This window comes from Hibiscus syriacus, unplaced genomic scaffold, assembly GCF_006381635.1.
Source record: "Hibiscus syriacus cultivar Baekdansim isolate YM2019G1 unplaced genomic scaffold, ASM638163v2 tig00111330_pilon, whole genome shotgun sequence".
Lineage (NCBI taxonomy): Eukaryota > Viridiplantae > Streptophyta > Magnoliopsida > Malvales > Malvaceae > Hibiscus > Hibiscus syriacus.
Window position 1 is genome coordinate 2,329,142 of NW_024063059.1, and position 18,172 is coordinate 2,347,313.

General features: G+C 33.6%; 1 protein-coding gene across 1 annotated transcript; it reads left to right on the forward strand.

Annotated features, from left to right (window-relative positions):
• Window positions 1–492: 492 nt before the first annotated feature.
• On the forward strand, window positions 493–2,968 carry LOC120158690 (protein DEHYDRATION-INDUCED 19 homolog 2-like). The gene is made up of 4 exons (XM_039169486.1): window positions 493–718; window positions 851–972; window positions 2,415–2,500; window positions 2,923–2,968. Exons 1-4 carry the CDS (start codon window positions 562–564, stop codon window positions 2,966–2,968), a joined length of 411 nt encoding a protein of 136 aa, XP_039025417.1. The 5' UTR covers window positions 493–561.
• The last annotated feature ends 15,204 nt before the right edge of the window (window positions 2,969–18,172 follow it).

The following is an 18,172-nucleotide window of genomic DNA, read 5'->3' on the forward strand; positions in this document are numbered from 1 at the left end:
AGATGCTGCTACCATTCTCTCAGATTGCACTGAATTTTCCCCAGTTTCTTAGGAAAATTTTGAGCTTAGTGACCAGTTTCACCACACTAGAAACAAGCTCCACTAAGCAATCTACATACTCTACGGTGATATTTACCACACGTCTGGCATGGAGTAGTTCTCTCTCCATATGCTCTACCAGAGCTAGCAGTAAAAGACTATGATTGCTTATTTTTCTGTGAAGCTACAACTGAACCCACTACAAGAAAAGATACCTTTAATGACACACGAACGATGACACACGCTAATTTATGACTTGCAAAAAATGCGTGTCATAAAAAAATGTCATGTTTCTTAAAATATGAACGATTTATGACTTACAATAACGTGTGTCATATTTAATAGTCATAATCCAAAAAATTTTCAAAAACACGGAGTACACTTTTAATTGTCTGTGATCTGTAAAAGTCATCTTTTAATTCCCCCCATAATTTTCATCCTTTTCTTCTTCTTCCCTTCACACTAAACCTATGTTTCCCTTTTTCTCTTTGCATTCATGTTAACACGATATTAAGAGATCAGATGGAGAATGCTTCTTCCCCAAACCCTACCCCTCCAAAATCCAAACAAACCTGCAGTTTAAAGCGTTATCTAAAAGTTTCAATGGAGGATAATACTTGGAGCTTTGCCTTCTCAGCTTCATCTAGGAGCTATCAATCCACTCTTAAATCCCATAGTGGTTGGTATTTTATTTGTTAGTTAGTTTGTTTTTTGTTGCTTTTGATTTTGATTTTTTGTTTTCCGAATTTTATGTGGTTACCGAATAGGTTGTTATTGATTTTGGAAGCAGATCTTTGTATTGCTTTTGAAGAGATTGAAGAAGATGATGAATTGATAATGGAATACCCCTGCCCGTACTGTTCGGAGGATTTTGATTTACTTGGATTGTCCTGCCATATCAACGAGGAGCATCATCTTGAAGCTGGGTATGGGGTATGCATTAAGCCCTTTATGGATTTGTTCTTAGGCGTGAATTTTTATTTTGTTTTGAACGATTGTTAGAATTGATATTTAAGGAACATTTTACACTTCCCGAATATGCTTTAGTTTGTAATCGACAGTAAAAAATGGTTAGACAAGGGGGGTCTGTTAGCGCTTGTGCATAAGTTGACCCAACAAAAGATGGCCAAACTCGGTCAATTCTTTGAATTCTGTTGTACGAATCCCTTTTACATTGCTATGCCTTTGCCACTTAAGGGAAGAGAATCGGGTATTGGACAATGTTTGGTAATCCAGATGGGAACTTAGATTGATGAATATATGTTATCGGAACTGAATTACTTGATTCCTTTCCCTCATTCTTATTCAGTATTATCAAACTAGTGTCACTCAATTTATGAACACTTTCTAACATATTGCAATTTTGTCTGGCTTAAATTGTTATTTTCTACCCATGGAAGGTTATATGATTATCATTGGCTTCATCCTTCTTGCCCAAATTTTATGAATTTTAATTTATTCCCTCACTGTTAGTGAATGAATGATTGCTAAAGCTACTAGACAATTTTGTTCTCATCTTCATGCTTTTAATGGAAACCTGGCTTTTATTATTAGTCCATACATAATGTCCATTTTTTAGGGGTTCTAAAATAAAACCAGTTAATATAAGGCTAAAAAACGGCTGTAATTGGTTGCAACCGAAAGACTTACCAAGTGCGTAACTCTTTAGAATAAACTGGGTAACATTTTAGGTTGTAACCAAAAATATTACGTTCTCCGTTACAAATCATGTAAATTACATAACTATTCTGGTTCCAATCTAAAAAGCTGGTCAAGAAACTAATGTAACATTCTCGGTTGTAACCGAAATTATTACCAATTATGTAACTTTTTTAGAGTAGACATGGTAACATTTTAGGTTAAAACCGGCAACAATGTAACATTCTCCGTTGTAACCAAGATTATTGCCAATTGTTTAACTTTTTAGAGTAAACAGTTAAACATTTTAGGATAAATCCAACGCAAATTAGCCTTAGGTTTCTCGGCTGCACAGCAAAACTATAGTATTTTTGAAACTAACATTCATTCATAATCTAGAGGCCCTATAAGCTTATGTAGTTTGGTGTCATTTATTGAAGTTGGGAGACCCTATTCTCTCTCCCTCTCTCTTTTGTATATGTGTTGGTTTGTTGGCAGGAGTTAAGACTTTGTACATTATCAGTGTTAATTATAGTTAACATAACTTTCCTTAATATACTTATTACATGATATGAAGTCTTCTATTTGAGAAGAACAAGTTTAGGGATGACCTTACCTAAAGGAATTCTTATTGAATCTCTGAATCATTGGGTTACTTAAAGATAATTTAGTTTTAATTGTAGTTTACATGTAAATGATGTTTAAGATCAGTTAATCAATATCATTTATAATTGCAGGCATGCCCCGTTTGTGCTCAGAGAGTGGGTATGAACATGGTTGACCACAACACAACACAACACAAGAATATTTTCAAGATATCCTTGTTTTACTTTTTAGTTGAAAGATTTTGCTTATTTAGTTTCTTTTTCCCTATTCTTTCAACTACCCGTTCAATATTATGTCATTGTGTTTGAATTATTTCTCATGACATCCTGTTTCTTTTACTAAATCTCTCTGAACCGGTCCATTTTAAATATTAACTTTCTATGTGTGACCATGAGGCTTCTTTGAGGGGTTTTTTAATATAATTTAGGCCATATTCTTTTCAGTTTCATGATCTGTGTCCCTTGACCAATGATTACAGTAACCACAAACTAAATTTTCATAAAGGCGACTCTTTGTCACCTCTTTCTTCCTTGAGGAAGGAATTGCATGATGCACATTATCAATATCTTCTTTCTAGGTCATGGTCTTCACTTTCTTCCTAAAATCAGGACCTGATCCGTTGCTTTCATTTCTTTACAGTGCACCTCCTATGGATTCATCCATTGCTTTCATTTTTGTTTTCTGAGTGAACAGGCTCAACACATGGAATCTTTTTTTTATAGAAAGTTGCAAATGGTATTGTACCTGGGGTGAGCACTCAAATTTTGTACATATAATGTGTATACAAATTAAAATGATATCCAGTACCCTTTCTACTTTAGCTTTTTCTCGCTGAAAGGAAGGACTAGTATTAAAAAAAGTTGTGAAACTAATAATACACAAAATATGGGAGATTTGACTACTATATAAGAAAAAAGGTTGTTTAGTCAGTTATTCATGTGTGCTATGATTAGGGATATTATTGAGCTGAGTCGAACTGATACATCGCCAAGCTCAAAGTCGGCTTTATAAGAAATCTTGCGACTTTAAATTTGTATTGAGCTTGACTGAGCTTCATTTTTCATGCTTGAACCCTTCTTGTAATTAACTCGACACACTCAAGCTCAACTTGCTGGACTCAATTATGTTTGATAATTTGTTAATATGTACATTAATCACTATATTTTATCCATTTACTAGTTTCTTTTAGAAATATTGACTATATTAAAAATGAAGGGCGGAGAGCCTTAAGCGTTAGTTAATTAAAGTACTCAATCTTGATTTACTCAAGTAGCTCAAGCTTGAGAGAAATGGATGGAACCATTTATTCCAGTAATAAGATGCTGAATGAATGATGTAGGGATTATCAAGTAGAAGTACTGGTGTGACTAGTATCAATGTTGAAAGTTCTCGTTCCCATAGTGTTTTAACTTGTGTTGTTGAATCTCGATGCAAGGTAATAATGCTTCGAATGCTGAAAGAGATAGTCGAGAATGGACTTGAAGTGCTGGTCAATAAGAATATAAGAAACTTTTCTGATACACATCTGTCATATCATACATACACATTAGTCATGCAACTATCATATGGACTAGTATATTTTCTTGTAGAATAAAGAATACAACTATCATATATAAACATTTATTATATCATATACACATCTGTCATATCATACATACACATACTCCTGTCTCAACAATATATGCAAATGCAACTAGCTGTAGGAATGTCAATTAAGTTGGTCACAATAAAATGTGTTTTTTTTGTTACATTATCCCCATTTCCAGAACTTAGTGGTCTCTTTATGACCTGAAACTAAAGATCCATTGTGTTTTTTTTGTTCTTTGTATTTTACTTACAGAGGCGAAATATAAATTTGAGAGCATAGATATTATTTTTCTATGCAAGCTTTATCTTCCATTGTTTTGTCCAGTTTTGTAATGCATTTTCCTCTCCCTCGATCTTGCCATGTAGGTTGTAGCTGCTGTCAAAATGACATTTGAAATGTAAGTGCTATTCTTTATCTAAAATAGCCGTTATTATTTTCAATTATTGCTTAGATACAGTATCGATGTTCTCGGTGTTGTAGATATACAACATGTGCAATACCTATAAGTGCCTTCTTTGCATTAAGTCTTTGGTAAGTATTTAACTGTGGTATGACTGGAATTTGTGTTTGGTGTGTGGTGTAGTGTTTTCCTTATTATGGTGTGGTTTGTGTTGTGTAATGAGTTACTTCTGTCAGTAAAAAAATCATACTGCTTGAAAACCCTACCGAGACTGAAAGCAGAGTATTACTTGTGAACTTGTTGCTTGTTTTAGACTCTTTTTTGTTTTAAGTATAATATTGTTCCTGAATGATCTGTCTACTTTCCTATCCTAATGGTTGTTAAAGAGTTATTGCACCCAAGTTGGTAGGTTGACTTGAGTTTGTGAAAATTCTCAACTAAATAAACCTAGATGATTATTGTTAAGCTCAAATCAAGTATAGATGCAGTAGAAATACATGCTACATATATTGTTTTATCTTTTATTTTGTTTCTTAAACTTGAACTAAAGTTAAGGGGGTTTTGCGGAGTGGTCAAGTTGCCTTCTCTGCATAATGAAGTTTTTTAATTAAGCAGGATCCTAATTTGTTGAATTATTGCCATTTATCTTGTTCCGTGTTTTCATATCTTAATGCCTTGCCTTGATACTGGTTCTGACAACACTAATTTGTTTTTCTTATACTTTTAATGAAAATTAAATTTTAAATGCATTTAAGCTGTTGAGTTACAAAAAGGTTTATGCTATAGGCTGCAAATTGCTTATACGATATGGAGCTTATTATGTACTGGCTGTGCAAAATTTTGACATCTTTGTTTTATTTTGCTTACCTTTTGTTGATATTGTTTTTGCATATTCTAAGCATCCTCATTTTTTTGTTGTCAATACAGGTTTGGCAACACTGCCTATTTGCACATATCTGTGGCTTTTATCCAGATGCTCAAAGCTCTAAGTATGTGGAAACAAAGTGCATTATTGCATATATATATAATGGTTATATGTTCTTTCTCAATGTCGTATTTTCATTGTTTTCTTTGACTAATCGTTTATTGCAAACTATTTGTAGGGTGAATATATTATATACAAATGGATTGCTTATATATAATATGATATATATATTTAGTATTATGAGGCATTAAATATGATTTAGTTTGATTATTTGTCAATCTACAATATATATATATATATATATAATTTACGAAATACAATCACGACACACGAATGTTAGTCATACAAATATGTGTCATCTTTACTTATGACGACGGCTTCAATGACACAAAAATGTAAGTCATACATGCGTGTCATAAATTTATGACATACAAATTTGTGTCATCTTCATTTATGACGGGGACTTCAATGACACTCAATGAGTTTCATAAATGCGCGTCATAAATGTGAGTCAGAAATGCGTGTCATAAATGCGCGTAATAGATTTATGACACACAATTGTGAGTCATCTGATATTTATGTCGGTGGCTTCAATGACACGAATATGTGTATCATCTGCACCCATAGATGACGCTCAATGCGCGTCATTAAAGGGGGTTTTTCTAGTAGTGACCATCTCTATCGGTATATCGTGAACTCGAACCCTTACCTCTCTTAGCATAATAGGAAGTTGAAGACGTTCCAACTCTTTTTCCCGTTTACATACTCTGCTCCTCTCCTAGAGTCTCATCTTGAGCTTTTTCAAGGGGTTTTGGTCGGTTTATAACTTCTTGCAGGCTAGTAAAATTTAAAGCCAACATCATCTCTTTCAACTTAGGCATCAAGCCCTTGATGAACCAATCACGCTGAGCTTTGTCATTGGGAACTACTTCAGTATCAAAATGACTCAACTTGTTATACTCAGCCTCATACTCATGTACTGCTCGATCACTTTGTTTCAAATTAAGAAACTTCAGTAGCATTGCCCATCTAAACTGCTCATCGATATATTTGTTCTTAAATACCTTCTGAAAGAACTTCCAGGTCACTTACTCCGGTGGTGCATACATCGTAGTCTTGGTTTACCACACTCGAGCTGATCCTCAAAATAAAAATAGAGCTCCACCCAACTTTTCAGCATCCGAGTAGTGAAGAGTTTCAAACATCACCATAACATCGTTTAACCATACATCAGCCTCCATATGACCTTTATCCTCTTCCCCCCGAAACTCATGAGCTCCCAAACCTTTTAGCTTTTTGGGATCAACATTCGCGGTGCTAGAGCAGTAGGGGAAGGCAGAGGAGGTTGGAACCGTGTCAAAATTAGCATCGATAGCTTGTATAAAAGCTCCAAACTCTGGCATTGGCATACCCTGATATACCAATGCACTAGCATTTTCAGATTGGATCAGATGCTCACTATTATGTTCATAGCTTTCGCTACCCGATCATTCTATTACTTCTTATTCAACCTCTCTTCGTGAGTTCGAAGATTCCATCATCTAATAGGACATACATAATAATAACACTCAAGTTAATAAGGAGTGACATCAATCATATTCTAATGACACCATATCAATAACCTTGACAATCTTAGTGGCATGTAAATCCTTTTTAAAGTAAAATACACCCGGTTTTGGCCGAGAATCGGTTAAACATGTAGATATGATACCAATAATTTAACACCCATTTGCTGTATACGTTTTCTGTGCACAGCTCACAAGTGTCACATGACTTTTAAAAACATTTACTTATTTGTAAACCCGTAAAAAAAGTTTCCAATAAAAAAACATTTTAGTGAATTAAAATAAAACATTCATAACTTTCAGTAGTTAAAATAATCTTAAAGTTATAACATACTACATTAGTCATAATTCAAATACATTTCAGAGCATTTTCATAAATCTATTACATGCCATTTAATTATCAAAAGTAGACATAATTGTCCTATAGTTATTGATGAGGGAACCTTTGATTGATGATATTTGTTGCACTCCTTACTGCGCTAGTCTTTACTACTACCTTTGCGTGAAACTAACACACGCTAAGTATTTACTTAGTGAAGCATAATAATACAATAAGATGTAATTTAAACATATGTATATCATAAAATACCAATTTACGAATTCAATTCATATAAATCATATTGATACATAATCTGGCTTGGCAACCCAATGTTCATTCACATAACCTACGAAATTATATTTAGTATGCCCAGCATACCTATCAATCAATATTTTTCCAATTTATCCTTTATTTTCCTAATGTATGCCAAATGAGAATGCAAGGTACATGCATTGCATCAAAGTGTCGAAATGGAAATTCAGAAACTCATTATGAATTCCATGGATGCACACATAGTGCCGAAAGTACACATAGTATTGATACAAAAATGCATCATTATGCATTAAACAAAATCGATCGATAACTTTTATACATAATTTTATATCGAAATGGTAATTCACAATCGCATTATGAATACCATAGTTGCACATCTAGTGTCGAAAGTACACATAGTACTGATACAAAAATGCACCGTTATACATTAAACAAAATCGATCGATAACCATTTCATACAATTTATGTCGAAATACTTCTACGACTCTCAATGCACATACAATGGCCTTTTAAGTCAGATTCGCAGATTTAACATTCATTTCTGAAACATTGATAACCAGTAAAACTATATAAAAGTTCATCTATTCATTTTAGAGCAGTTCATACTCTAAAATCATTCTTAATATCCTTTCCATAAATATTATGAAAACATATCGAAATACTGTATAACACACTTTTATCAAAACATGCGAGGTTGACTCATCACAAGTCATCCTCATCTTATATAATTACATAAAATGCACTCACCTGGTATCCCTCACTAGTATGCTTTAATGATGTTCGACTATTCGGCAAGTTTATCCTTGCCTTTTTTCTTGCTTGACTCAGCAGCTTGGTTACGATCTACACAAGCATCCATAATTATACATTCAATACAAATGTTAGTATACTTTCTAACATTTATATATCTAATAATAATAAAAAATACTATTATTTTTGAATTCTATTTAATTTCATCATATCTTAAAACTTTAGACTAACTGGTATCGATACCCCTACTATGGTATCGATAATCCCTTCAGTATCGATACCATTTTTGCATTATGGAGTCCATAATATCAATACCTTCGTCTTAGTATCAATACTGCACAGCATTATTGATACTACTTGCATCGTTACCGATATTGTTCAACGTTTTCATCATATTTCCTAAAATTTAACCCTACAGTATCGATACTATTCTTCCAGTACCGATACCCTTACCCAAAATTTTCATATTTAACTTCGATTTTTACCCAAATTTTGTTCAAATTTATTACTTTTATCTCCAACCATACTATTAAACTCATCATCACTTAACCCAACTAACTTACCTCCATAAATCTGCTTATAACATCTAAAATCTCCCAAGAATACTTAAAACTAAGAATCACACTAATTTTTGAAACATATTTTTAATCACTTCGAAGGCTCCCAATCACTTATTTACTTCTTTGAAAAGTTAAATATACTTTTAAACTTCAATAAAGAACCATATTTCATCATATCACTCAAAAATCCATTTTCTTAAATCTCAAATAAATCACTAATCACTTAGTTTTATTTACTCTTAGGTTTTCCTTGAACTTCTATATCACTTAAGGCTTAAAAACAACCCATAAACTAAAGGAAAACCCAAATTGAAGAAATCTTACCTTTGGTTATGGGGAGAGCACGAGGAAGAGAAGAAGGAGAAGAGAAAGAGATAACTTAGCTTTTCAACTTTTCCCCTTTTTACACTGAATAAATCCCTAGAAATGAATATTAAATTCATTTTCCCTCTGAAGAACCATAATGCCCTTCCATTATTACATTCTTAATAATTAGCCTTAAACACAATTTCCTAAATCATTCTCTATACTTTGTAAATTAATCAATTTAACCCACCAAATTTTAAATCCTTTCATTATGGTCATCGACCCGATATTTGAGGTATTAAAATTCCCCTTAAGAAAATTTTTCCTTGAATTTTAAGATGTACCTGATACGAAGAGGTGTGAAAACTTCTTCCTCATGTCCTCCTCTCTTTCCCAAGTAGCCTCCTCAACTTTATGATTTTTCCAATGTACTTTAACTAGAGGAATCTTCTTGTTACGCAGTTCTTTGTTCTCTCGAGCCCTGATCCTCACATGTTCTTCCTCGTAAGTTAAATCTGGCTGGATCTCTATTTCGTTTGGTGTAATTATATGCGTTGGATCTGATCTGTACTTCCTGAGCATCGACACATGAAAAATATTGTGGATCTTAACCATATCGGGAGGCAAAGCTAACTCATAAGCTATTGGTCTGACCCTTTTTTAGAATTTCATAAGGTCCAATAAATGTCGTACTCAACTTTCCTTTGTGTCCAAATCACAATACTTTCTTCCAAGGTGATACTTTCAGAAATACCTTATCCCCCACGTGATATTCAATCTTTTATTTTAGATTAGCATAAGACTTTAGTCGATCAGAGGCTATCTTTAGATTATCTTGGATAATTTTCACTTTATCTTTCATTTCTTCCATTAAGTTTGGGCAAACTAGATCTTGATCTTTTAACTCAAACCAATTTAATGGTGTTCGACACTTTCTCCCATACAAGGCTTAATATGGTGCCATCTTAATACTCGATTGGTAGCTACTATTATAGGTATTTTTCGCTAAGGGAAAATATATTTCCCATGATCATTTGAATTCAATCATACATGCTCTTAGCATATCCTCCAATATCTAAATAATTCACTCTGACGGAAAATCTATTTGTGGATGAAAAATCGTACTAAAATTCAATCGAGTGCCCAATGCCTCGTGTAAAGGCTTCCAAAATCTTGAAGTAAACCTAGTATCTCTATCGAATACTATTGAATCGGGTACTCCATGCAGCCGAAAGATTTCTTTTATATACAACTCTACGAATTTATCCTTCGAGTAATCTACCCAAACCAGAATAAAGTGAGCTGTCTTGAACAATCTGCCCACAATTACCCATATTGAGTCCTTTTTACTGGGTGACAAAGGTAGCCATAAATCAGAATCCATTACAATTCGTTCCCACTTCTATTCAAGAATGAATATCGGTGTTAGTAATCTAGAAGGTACTTGATGCTCAGATATCACTTGCTGACATGTTAGGTATTTTTCAACAAACTCCAATAAAACTCTTTTCATACCAGGGCACCAATAATGACTCTGTATATCTTGAAACATCTTATTCCCGCCTGGGTGTATCGTCAAAGGACTATAATGTGCCTCAGATAGAATATCTTTCCACAATTCTTTATTATTTGGAATGAAAAGTCTTCCACAATAATATAAACATCCATCAGTCCTGATTTTGAAGTCTTTAGCGTTACATTTTTCCAGTTGTGTAATTCTTGCCAAGCATTTTTCATCTTGTCCTTGAAGCTCTTTTATCCGATTCAATAGCATCGACTTTAACTTAAGCTAAACAATCAAGCCACCATCTCCTTTTAAAGATATACATATATCCAAAGCCTGTAAAGCTGTAAAAGTCTTTCGGCTAAGTGCATTCGTTACCACATTAGCATTTCCTGGATGATAATCGATTATTACATAATAATCTTTTAAAAGCTTGATCCATCTTCTCTGCCTCAAATTCAGTTCTTTGTCTACAAGTACTTTAGAATTTTGTGATATGTATAAATATGGTACCGCTCACTGTACAGATAATGACGCCAAATTTTCAAAGCAAACACAATCGCTGTTAATTCTAGGTCATGTGTCGGGTAATTTCTCTCATGATTCTTCAGCTGTCTTGAGGCATAAGCCACAACTTTCCCATATTACATAAACACACATCCCAATCCATTACCAGATGCATTACTAAAGACTACATAGTCTTTGCCCGACTCAGGTTGTACAAGGATTGGTGCCTCTGTTAGAATATTCTTTAGTATTTCAAAACGTTTTTGGCATTTCTATGACCAAACAAAAGGTACATCTCTCCATAAAAACTTAGTTAGCGGTGAAGATAACATTCATAAGTTCTTCATAAACTGTCTATAATAACCAGCAAGCCCAATAAACTCTGAACTTCATGAACATTCTTTGGGGGTTGTCAATCCATTATAGCTTGAATATTTTTGAGATATACTCCTATGCCTTCTGCAGAGACTATATGACCAAGGAAAGTAATCTCTGCTAACCAGAATTCATATATGGATAATTTGATATACAACTTAATCTCTTGAAGAATATGAAGAACAACACGTAGATGAGCATCATACTCCTCTAGTGACTTTGAATACACCAAAATATCATTGATAAATACCACCATAAATTAATCCAGGTAAGGATGGAATACTCAATTCATCAAATCCATAAATGCTGCAAGAACATTAATCAATCCGATTGGCATCCCTACAGATTCATAATGTCCATACCGAGTCCAAAAAGATGTTTTTGAAATATCCTTCTCTTAATCTTTAATTGGTGGTATCCTGACCTAAAGTCTATCTTAGAGAACACTGTTGTGCCTTTCAGTTGATCGAACATATCATTAATTCTCAGAAGAAGATACTTATTCTTTATGTTTACTTTATTTAACCGACAATAATCAATGCATAATCGCATAGACCCGTCCTTCTTTTTCACAAAAAGCACAGGTGCACCCCAAGGAGAAACACCAGGTCTGATAAATCTCTTATCGAGCAGCTTCTGTAATTGAGTCTTTAATTCTCTTAACTCTGTTGGTGCCATTCGATATGAAGCCATAGAAACAGGTTCAATACCCGGGTAAACTTCAATATAGAATTACACCTCCCCCTCTGCTTCTATTATATGTTATTACCGATCTCTCTGATTGCACTGAATTATCCTCAAATTTCTTAGGACAATTTCGAGCATAGTGACCAGTTTCCCCACACTGGAAACAAGCTCCACTGAGAAATCTACATACTCCATGGTGATATTTACCACACGTCTGACATGGAGTAGTTCTCTCTTCATACGCTCTACCCGAGCTAGCAGTAAAAGACTGTGATTGCTTATTTTTATGTGAAGCTGTAGTAGAACCATCTCTATCGGTATATCGGGAACTCAAACCCTTGTCTCTCTTAGCATGATGGGAAGTTGAAGCCGTTCCAAATCTTTTTCCCGTATGTATACTCTGCTCCACTACTAGAGTCCTCTCATGGGCTCTTTCAAGGGCTTTTTCTTGGTTTATAACTTCTTCTAGGCTAGGCAAATTTAAAACCAACATCATCTCTTTCAACTTAGGCCTCAAGCCCTCAATAAACAAATCACGTCAAGCTTTGTCATTGGGAACTACCTCAGTACAAAAATAACTCAGCTTGTTATACCCAGCCTCATACTCATGTACTGCTCCATAACCTTGTTTCAAATTAAGAAACTTCAATAGCATTGCCCGTCTAAACTGCTCACTGATGTACTTGTTCTTAAATTCCTCCTGAAAGAATTTCCAGGTCACTTGCCCCGGTGGTGTATACATCGTAGTATTGGTTCACCACACTCGAGCTGATCCTCGAAGTAAAGATACATCTCCCCCCAGTCTGTGATTCCATGATTGGTCGTTACCATCCGATATAGATGAACCAATTTGTAATATTTTAACTCTTCGGCTCCACAATCCCACTCCAAATCAACATACAAGATCATTAAACATGTCATAATTTCATATTAGTATACATCGATAAATTATACTTAATCATATAAGAATCATAAGACGATAAACAATAAAAGTGGATATCAAAATGGTAATGAAGCTCAACGTTTTCAGAAAAAATGATTCTGGATTTATTTGGAAATATAGTTTTGAAAATAAGAGTAGGAATTGTCATTGATCATTCAAGTTAGGTATAATTGAATACTTGAAAATTCATATTCTAAAGAAAATTCTAAAAATCTTTTTAAAGATAATTTTAAAATATGCACATAATCATATACTTAAAAAATAGGCTCATGAGTCGATTATGTGTGAGAAATGATTAGCACCCCACAACACTAAAACTTGTTTAATTTAAGATATAATCCTTTAATGAATGTGTAAACACCATTTTTTATCAACCAAATTAATATATATACTGTTATTATAAATAAATATTAAATCCCAAAAGTCCAAACATATATATTACAAAAAAATATAAAAAAAGGAAAAGTCAAATAAGGAGGAAAAAATATTGAATATCTAGAGTATTTAATATCCTAATTGCTGCCTCAGCTCCTGTTAGCTCTGCTGTCATCCCCTGCACCAAACGTCAGACATGTCGGTCACTTGTGACCTTCAACTACATCACATAATCCCTTCATTTAATCTATAATTACGGAGAGACAAAATGAGGATAAGGGAAGGCTTAGAACTTTCGACCAAACCCCTCACATTTATTGATAACCAAAGTACCACCTTCACTACCTATATCACAACCCCAACCTTTTGACCTTCACTCTTCATGACCCTGTCGAACCCCTCAGTAACCATTCCCCCAAACATATGCCTTTAATAGTACATCACCACCATTATTAAAATCGATCACCAATCACCACAATCTCTTTTTCACTATCCAGATCATATTCATCCATCTCACTTCATCTAATTCGATCGTCCACAACAAAAACTCCCCTCAACTAACAACCTCAACCTTCACCCAAGGCTACCATCATCACCAAAAAAGCCTAACCTACACTTCTTCTCAACCTCTCGACCATCGTCCATAACACAATACCAACAACAACCAAACAAAACATAAACTAAACATCCAAACTGATATGATTTCGATTATGAGTTTTGAGTCATATTTATGATTTCCCAATCGTGATCCTAGTAAGAGATTGAATTGCTTTCTTTGAACCTGAAAATCAAGACTTGTAAGATGTTAATGAATGATACATATGTAATGGAAATGAATGATTGATATGGAAATGATTTTAGGATTTTTTTAAGTACATAAGATGATGGAAGTTGTAGTTTGGATGGAATGGAAGTATGGCGAAGATATGGGTTGGTAATAGCGTGGAATGTGTAAGATGGATTGAAAAGAAAATGGATTGCGACCCTTTAACTATATGGAGTTAGGAACGAAAAATATAACGAGATGGAATCAAAGTGGGAGTAGATGGAATGTGACCACTAGCTATGGATGAGCTCAGAACCAACACTATAACAAAGGAAATGGATGAAGACTATAAGACAATCTTGAAGCGGATAAAGTTCTACAAGAGAACAAGAATGAAAGGAACCTCTCAAAAAGCGGATAAAGTTCTACAAGAGAACAAGAATAAAAGGAACCTCTCAAAGATATTTTTATATATTCAAATGTGTATGTACAAATAATCCCAAAGGTGACAATTTATAATATTTCTAAGCAATATATGAAAAGACTCAAACGATGAAAACATTCTCATTAATTTAGCAATAAAATGCACTTGAATGCTTTGTCTTATTATCTTCAAGGTTGATTGAATATTCTAGATCATTTTAGGGATGAATCTAGACAAATTGAAGCTGAATTTGTCCTTAATATCATCGAAGGGGTGGAAGGCTATTGCTATCCTATGCAACAAATTGTCTTAATAAGTGAATTAAATCACCCTTCATTCCATGCTCCCTTAAAGAATATGGATAACCCTTGACTTTAGATGATAACAATCAGATTTCAATTCCTTGAATGTGTGAATTAAAAGTCCTTCAATGGCTTGTCACTTGGCTGAAGTTGAAAAGACTCTCCCTTGGCTCAACTCATCCAAATCATCCATGCATAAAATTCTCGTAACAAAATTCCAGCCTACTCTGTCTTCAATAAATCGATCATATTTCAAGCTCCCAATATCGAATTAAGGTGAATCAAAAGGAGTTGGAAAGATAAGAGATAGAGTAATAATTCCCAATTGATTTCTGGAACCAAACACATCTGTATCATTTCCAAAATTGGAGACATTCTAACTGACATTCTTGTATCTGATGAAACCTTTCAACTTCTCTCATGCACCTAGACACAAAGGTGAACTTTATTCAATCTTTCATTGAAGACATGCATGAAACAATTAAGATTTGGTTTAATAAATGAACTAACTTTATTAAATGAACTAGATGAATGAATGAAGTAGATTACTAAAGGATCTAAATGCATAAATGAACTACTTCCCTGAATGAACTAGATGGTTTAATTACAATGAATGCTTAAATGAACATCACACTTATTAAATGTAATGAATGTTATGAAAACTTCAAATTCTCATGAAAATTCATGCATAAGCAACGTAAAGTGTTCCCCCTTATTATTCCTCCTTTATCACGTCCGGAACTTGATGTAAACATACTCTCCATGGCTATTTGAAACTTCTTAGCCCTAGCTCGTGTGATGGGGCCACTTGAGTACTTCTCCGGGTCTTTTCTATTGGAGATCATATCAATCCCTCCCTCTCTCTTTAATGTAATTTATCCCCAAATCATCACCTATATCATAAGGAGACAAGTCAACAACATTAAAGGTTGCACTGACGTTAAACTCACCTGGAAGACCTAATTAATAGGTTTTATCATTTATCTTCTTGACTATTATAACCCGATAAAGTTAATGTTTCACCTATTAAAGGCTTGTTTGGCCAAAAAACTCGTGATAACTTATTAGGAACCTTGAGATGGTAGAGGACTTAGAATTTAGAGTATGAAATAAACACCAAAGGATTAATTTTTGTTTTGTCATAATGTATACGAAAGAATTGGGAGAAATGATTGAAATACCCTTGAGTATTGAAATGACCAAAATATCCTTAAACCATGTGAGGGACAAAAATACATTGATCTCCAAATTGACTAAAATTAACAAGATTAAGAGAAATGTTTGTGGATGAATTCTGTAAGTACATGTAAAGCTTTAAATGTTGTATCAACATCAAGGGTTTTAGAGTACAACCTAAGTGTGTTGGTCACCTTTTCTATTAATACAATATTACGAAGAAATATCATCTGAATACATGTTTCCCTCCTCGAGTCAATTTCAATGATAATTTGATAAGGTGATTTATTCAGGTATACTAAGTAACGGTTGTAAGAAATGAAGTAAATATTGTCTGAATAATCAGTAAATACCATATTGTTGCAGACTAATTAGTTTGATGGAATTTGAAGGCTTGATAAACCATAAAAAATATAGAATAATTCACATTTATTGTTTTACCCTTTTTAGACCAAATTACGTAGTTTTATCTCGGTAGTAAAATTCTAAAATGCTCCAGATTATCTAAGTAATGGAATCACTCATATTACATCTGAATCTCAAATAATTATGATGTAAAGGTTCACGAATACTTGCACGATCCACTTGAATTTCAAATGGTCCATAATTATAAATTTCTAAATGTCTGATTCGATTCATTAGTAATCAAACCCTTTTAGTACTGATCTCATATATAAAATCAGATCAACTTAAAGAAGTTCATATTTCCCCTCTTGATAACTATTGTATGCCTCAAAACAAAATCTGAATCCAATAGTGTGCTCCTTATATACGTAATATTTTCTCTGGTTTTTAAAAGTATGCCTTTAATATCTTAAATAAAAATCTTATCTCTGCTTTTTTATTTATTTTTTATATAAAGTATTTCTGACTCATGATCTCTAATTTATTCTAGGTTACTTCTAGGATATGTTTTGGAGTTCTGAGATGGAGTTTTAAGGTTCAACTCTGAGCTATCTGGTAATTCTTTGTGTAACTAAGGTAACATTGGGTAGTACTATAGGCTCAAGGTATCCCCTTAGGTATTCTAACAGTTCTGGGGAACTACCTATGGAATGTTTGGTTGGAGCAGATTTGGGAAACTTCATATGGACTATTTGGGTGGAGGGTATTACTATGTTTAAAAAATATATTTTACTAAAATAAACTATTATTTATAGTTTTATTGGAACATATTAAACTCCCAACTCCATCTTCTGAATCTTTCTCTCTAAATATTTCCTCAAAATTGTGTGGTTCATAGCCGTACCTAAATAATTAATTATTTCAACTCATCACTATGATCTCTATGTGCCTAGATAACTAAGGAAAATTTCATGTTGCACCATATATCATCTTGACATTTAGTATTCATCTGACAATATTGTATTACTGAGTTTCCCAAAGCTCACTCTGCTACTTACCACTTCAGGTTAAGGAATCGTTCATGTGTAGTTGTCGACATCAGTATTGGGAGTTATTTTGACATTTCTTATAGAGTACGATACATGTGTAATTAGGGGCATGTAGGTCACATTTGATTTAATATTATTTCCCAAAACTTGTTTTAATATTTAAGTATTACGGAATTTTGTTCTAAATATATGAATGATTTCTTAAATTTTAGTAATGTTTACATATTAATATTATTTTACGATTTCAAAATTTTATTGCTTAAAGTTTTGTTTTTCTCAAGTTTTCAGAGAGGGTTGCTCTGGTAACCCTAGTGTGACACCTCATATTGGGTCGGGTCACCGTATTTGTCTGAGGGTGTTACATTTAGTGATATCAGAGTTAAGGCTGAGTCAGGTCCTTAGGGTAGATATGCCGATCGATTATCTTAGGATGTTTGGTTAGTACATGCCACTAGATTATAATCGTACTCTTTTAAGCTTGAACTTTCATGTTTAACCCTCTATTTGTAATAATTATACCTAAATATCTTGTTCGTTATGACTTAATCTGTGCAAAAAGGGAATATTGTCAGTATTTATCTAAATTATGGAAAGTCACCCTGCGAGTAACGTGCGTGTAACTTGTTTGAAAATTATGACCAGAATCCCAACCTGAATTTGTGTTTTGTTACCCCAAACATTATGTGAAAATAAATCCTAACCAAAATTTAAAAGTAAAATTTTGATATTGAGATCTGCTACCCGAGTGAA

Coding starts and splice junctions, on each gene's coding strand:
- LOC120158690 (XM_039169486.1), top strand. CDS start 562: ATGGAGAATGCTTCTTCCCCAAACCCTACCCCTCCAAAATCCAAACAA. Junction 719..850: donor CACTCTTAAATCCCATAGTG/GTTGGTATTTTA, acceptor TTGCTTTTGAAG/AGATTGAAGAAGATGATGAA. Junction 973..2,414: donor ATCTTGAAGCTGGGTATGGG/GTATGCATTAAG, acceptor TTATAATTGCAG/GCATGCCCCGTTTGTGCTCA.